At 41.8% G+C, this 5741-nt stretch overlaps 1 protein-coding gene across 1 annotated transcript; it reads left to right on the forward strand.

Annotated features, from left to right (window-relative positions):
* The first annotated feature begins 492 nt into the window (after nucleotides 1-492).
* six2a (SIX homeobox 2a) lies at nucleotides 493-3397 on the forward strand. The gene is made up of 2 exons (XM_053332747.1): nucleotides 493-1052; nucleotides 2544-3397. Exons 1-2 carry the CDS (start codon nucleotides 493-495, stop codon nucleotides 2854-2856), a joined length of 873 nt encoding a protein of 290 aa, XP_053188722.1. The 3' UTR covers nucleotides 2857-3397.
* The last annotated feature ends 2344 nt before the right edge of the window (nucleotides 3398-5741 follow it).

The following is a 5741-nucleotide window of genomic DNA, read 5'->3' on the forward strand; positions in this document are numbered from 1 at the left end:
CACCTCAAAGCATATCAGGTTACTTTGAGTGACAGCGTAACCATGGCAAATAATTTGACTAAGGCTATTGTCTTATCCTCACCATCCCCGGGTCAGATAACCGACCAATCAGAGTTCATATAATCGCTTGTCTTGCCAGCTTACAATAATATTATTAAAACGAGCCAGCTAGCCCGGTCTCCGGGAGTAGGTTATGTTGAAACGGCATAGAAAAGGTGGAGGAGGACGGTGGAAGGAGTAGCAACTTTCTCTCTTTCTCACCAACTTTATGAGGAATTGTCGCCTGGGGTTTTGCATGGCTGAATGGACTTGAGTTTATTCCACAATACGCAGTTGGATATTACCTTACTTTGGGCAGCTTTAACTTTTACGCTGCTCTTTTGGGGACCTTTTGTTGTTTATGGACTTAATGCGTTTTGATTTCATGTGAGACTGAGAGGAGAGACGTGGAAGTAAGGCACAATATAATCTGTATTGGTTTACGTTGTCGCCATGTCCATGCTTCCGACGTTTGGTTTTACGCAGGAACAAGTGGCGTGTGTCTGCGAAGTCCTCCAACAAGGGGGGAACATCGAGCGGCTGGGGCGCTTCCTTTGGTCGCTCCCGGCGTGCGAACACCTCCACAAAAATGAGAGCGTCCTCAAAGCTAAAGCCGTGGTCGCCTTTCACCGGGGGAACTTCCGAGAGCTCTACAAAATCCTGGAGAGCCACCAGTTTTCGCCGCACAACCACCCGAAGCTGCAGCAGCTGTGGCTCAAAGCGCACTACATAGAGGCGGAGAAGCTGAGAGGCCGCCCGCTCGGCGCCGTGGGGAAGTACCGAGTCCGAAGAAAGTTCCCCCTGCCCCGCTCCATCTGGGACGGTGAAGAGACAAGCTACTGCTTCAAAGAGAAGAGCAGGAGCGTCCTGCGGGAGTGGTACACCCACAATCCTTACCCATCCCCGCGGGAGAAAAGAGAGCTGGCCGAGGCCACGGGACTCACCACCACGCAGGTCAGCAACTGGTTCAAAAACCGACGGCAGCGAGACCGAGCCGCGGAGGCAAAAGAAAGGTAGGAGAAAAGATTAAAGGCACTTAACACAGATCTCAGGTTAGGCAAGTCTTGCACTTTTATTATTATTATTATTATTATACACATAACATTTGAACTACAAATGCTGTGTAGTCATTACCAGAGTTTCTTCTGTGCGCCTGTTGCAAGATAATTTGCTGACCTACATCTGAGAATTTATTCCACTGAACAAATATTATTATATCATCAATTCTTAATTAATTTCTACCATTTTCTCTACTTATCTCTATCTTTTGATGATACATGGCATGAGATGCAAGAACGTTCATATACTTTTATGCTTAGTAAATTCAGATCCCCGTACTGTTGTTTAAGTTTGTGATAATTGTGCAGGCCCTGCGTAAAAGTTGAAAGGCACAAAATTAGAGGCTTGTTGTCAGGTAAATTACAAGGTTATAAAAGTTGCATTTACTCTACTTTTATGTTTAAGTAATCACACCTACTATAACATGAAATTTGACTTTCACATTAGGATCAAAAAAGTACTTTTTAACCCTCCAGATCCTGGAGTGAAAAGCACGTATGTGGAGAAAACACCTCAGAACATGTTTAAAAGTTGATTTGCGGTGTAATTGATGTGGCGGCGTGTGTAGCCTCCATATCGCCCTGGTTGAAATTTCATTAGGAGTCGTTTGTAGCCTACATTTCAAAGTTGGGAAATTACAGACAGACAGGCAGGCAGGCAGGCAGGCAGGCACGCAGAGAAGTTTGGAAGACGTGTTGTAGTCAGGTGTTCGCCGGGTTGGTGTCTTCTTTCACCCTCTGGCCACTAATTCGGGCTGAAAGCTCCACGTAAATCATGTCTTCCCACTGAGAAAAGCCTTACTCACCACTGCTTAGAGATATACGCAACATGCACATGTTAATCAATAATTAGCTCTGTCATGTATTCAAACGAATCAAAGGCCGATAGCTCACATGCTTTAATAGGCGTATATTATCTGGTTTGAATTGACCTGTTATTAAGAAACTCAGCGCATGTTCAGTAGTCAAATAGATTTATTGTCTCCAGTCACTGTTCACCACTACAGCCATTTAACTGTCTGCACTAGTGAACTGGCCTCTAATTATTTTAATGACTTACTAATTGTTTGCATCTTAGCACCCGTGCGCATGAGTGCATTGCTGATTGGTGCATTAATAAATCATTACAGTAAGCGTTTGTGATGCTTATTATGGATTGTAAATATGGCGTAACCCAATTAATATCACAGTACACAGTAGTGTGGGCGGTGTGTGCGTATGTGTGTGTGCTTCTTATAAGAAGGATTTAGATTTTTAGCATATTGTGGGCATTTTGAAATATTATTATTTGTTTTGCACATTTGTTCCCTTACTTCATGTGTACTCGTGACCGTAGTTGGTTTTAAATATTTGTCACAACTTGATCATTTCTTTCACATTGTGTCTGATGTACTGAAATGGTGCAATAGTTTGTCTGATTGTTGTGACTTTATTTTCTGTTCTCAGAGAAAACAACGAGAACTCAAACAGCAATAGTCACAACCCATTGACTTCTTCCATGAATGGAAATAAAACTCTATTGGGCAGTTCGGACGACGACAAAACGCCTTCTGGGACGCCGGATCACACGTCTCAGAGCCCGGCTCTGCTCCTGGGCTCAAACGCCGGTTTACAGTCCCTGCACGGCCTCGCGCCCCCGCCAGGACCCAGCGCCATCCCTGTACCCAGCGGCCCAGACTCGGTGCACCATCACCACTCATTGCACCATGACACCATACTGAACCCTATGTCTTCTAATCTGGTGGACCTTGGCTCTTAAAAAAAAACGGCACAGGAGGGGAACAGAGAGCACCGTCTTTTTGGAAAAGTAATTCACATGGAGGCGTGAGCTCGAGCACTTGCGGCGAGGTGCAAGGCAGACAGACTGGACCACTGCGAAAACAGCCACCATATCAAATCATTTTGCCTCATTAAACCTTTAAAAGTCGTTTGGGGGAAAATCAGACAGTGGACGCAATACAGTTAGCCCCAAATTGAAATTTCTGCTTGTTTCGGGGACTTTCTAGAAACAAGACATCAAGGCAGAGCACTTATAAAATCACGAAATATACATAAACTGGCTTTTAAAATCTCATTCCATTGGCATATTTTCTTTTTAATTCATTTTAGGAAACTATCATTCAAAACTGAATAGATTTGACATTATACGACTCTTTTTGCAGTGGACAAAGGGACAACAGGTGAGGCGGATCTAGGTCGTTTTAAGTATAAAAAAAAAAAAAAAAAAAAAAAGTATTTTACCGGAATGTAATAACATGTTATATTGTTGAAAACAATAACAATAAAATGTCTTAATTCTTGTTACTATTACCGTTGTTATTTTAGGGGTTTAGATATATTAACAGACTCTAGGCACCGAGTTAAAGGTACCCCATCGCGTTTTTGTTTACAAAGGGTTTTCTAAGAGAGCCATAAGATTTTTTTTTCTTTCTTTTTTTTTCTTTCTTTGGTGGGAGGGTGTGGGGTGGGTTATGGATGATGGGGTATAATATTCTCAAGTGTCTTATAAGAGCCGTGATGAGATGAAATATCTTATATTATTTGCATTTTCATTTGGAAAGAGACTGCATGTAAACTGTGCGATAAATGATGAAACATAAAAAAACCGATTCACCTATAGTTTCATATACCCTTTACAATAAAAGAAAAGAAATACATGGATTAAGAATGGAGGATTTCTTTGATTCTTCCCGTTGTATGATTCTTGACATTCTTGCAGCAGACCGGTCTGTTTATATGGTAGTTTGTCTCCTGCGGGTCACCATACTCTCTATTTTTAAACCATTCAAACTGGGTGACTTTTTAAATAGATCTCGACTGAGAAAATATTCTTACACTAGAAAAATGTTTCAGAGCAACTGCAGTGTTCATTTTCTAATTATTTCTTTTCTATTTTAATTCAGAAGTTTTAATGTCTTTTATTATTACAGTTTGTGCGCAAATGCAAATTGATCATAGATTGCCCATAACTCTATGCAGACGGTCAGCTGAGGCAAAGCTGGTTCAAATCCATACTTCACTATTTACTCTGGCCTTTTGAATGTGCGCTGAACCACCAGTTCCTTAATAACGTTAGGGAAATGTATAATCAGATAGCATTACCTAAAATCAAGAGCTCTTAGCTTTAATGGCTGCTCCAAGAAAGGGGATATTGTCCTTTATGTGTGTGCCGGCGTGCACGGGTCGATGTCCCGGGATTATCTACCATCTAATCATAAATGCTGCAAAGGGAAGTCGTTAAAGGGGGAAAACTATCTGTTTCCCTCCATTCCCCTCAAGTTAGTTCCTGGCTTACACCGGTGACTTTCTCAGTTTAATCATCAGGCTAAAAGTCTGGAAATTTGGAAGGCAATAATAAGCTGATGTTATTTCACTTAAGGAATATAATTGAAGTTCAGAAGTGAGAAATTAATGCAAACTGGTCTATTAAAGTAGCCAGCGTCAAATAGGAAAAACCACGTATTCAGTCAAACACGTTGTCAAATTTTGTTTACTTAATCACGTTGAGCGACGTAAGGTCAAAGTTCATCTAAGTCAGCTTTCCCGATGTCAAACTGACAACAGGAGGGACACAAAAGGAAAAATATCTACTTCGCAAAAACAACACAAGTCAAGAGACCGGAGCATGTGGCCATTAAAGCTGAGGCGAAATTTCTCCATTGATGTTCAAGTGATGACACCTTATCTTTCCGCGCTCGGTTGAGGAGAACAAAAGTGCCGTAGTGTTTGGTGGAGGAAAAAAGACACAGAACTGGAAACTGGCGTTGAAAGAAGACACTTTGTTTGAACAGCTTCAGCCGTGCAACACCTCCAGAACCCCCCCCTCCCGCCCCCCAACCTCCCTTAGTCTGCTGCCCCCCTTGCGTCGAATAAACCTAAAAACTTCTTCTCTGGCTTTCATACTTTGATTAGTTGCTGCAGTACTTTCCCTTCTGTTAGGCTGCAGGTTCATGTTTGTGCGCTCTGTGAATTTTATGATATTTTATGGACTTTTATGTTTTTAAATCAGAACAATAACAGCATATTTCGAAGCTATATTTATCTTTGCACAGTTTATTATAGCATTAGTCCATTCTTCTCACAGCTGGTGGTATGACCAGATTGTTTTGGAAAAATAGCAAATATGAAAAATTACACAATATCCATTGTAATGATTGCGTCAAAGCTTAACGTCAGCACACACTACAAACTCTGCATATTTTAGTAGGTGAGTTTGGCTGTCAGGTTCATGGTTGGAGCGCTTTATTCTTTTTATTTGTGAAACAAAGGCAAAAGTCCAGTAATAAATTATCCGGCAGCTCTAATGGTTGTGCAAATATGAAAAGTGTACACAAAGAGTGTGGACTGACTCCCTCTTGTCTGTAAATGCGAGGGATCAGTCGCACCTTGTTGGTTACAGCTTCTGGCGCATGAAGGTCAATTACAAATGCAGCTCAAACACCACAAGTTATAATTAACGAGGACTTCAGTGCATATGGGTCCACTCAAAACAAGCCTGTAATAGCGGCTTGTGAGGAGACATAACACGGAATAGTTGGTCTCTCACCAAACCAACTCTGTAACCCCACAAAGAGCTGTGATTTTCGCCTCCTGGTACTTTCGCTCTCTCGTTTCCCATAAGGTTTGAAACGTGAACTTGAACTG

The sequence above is a fragment of the Scomber japonicus genome, chromosome 14, assembly GCF_027409825.1.
Source record: "Scomber japonicus isolate fScoJap1 chromosome 14, fScoJap1.pri, whole genome shotgun sequence".
NCBI classification, from domain to species: Eukaryota; Metazoa; Chordata; class Actinopteri; order Scombriformes; family Scombridae; genus Scomber; species Scomber japonicus.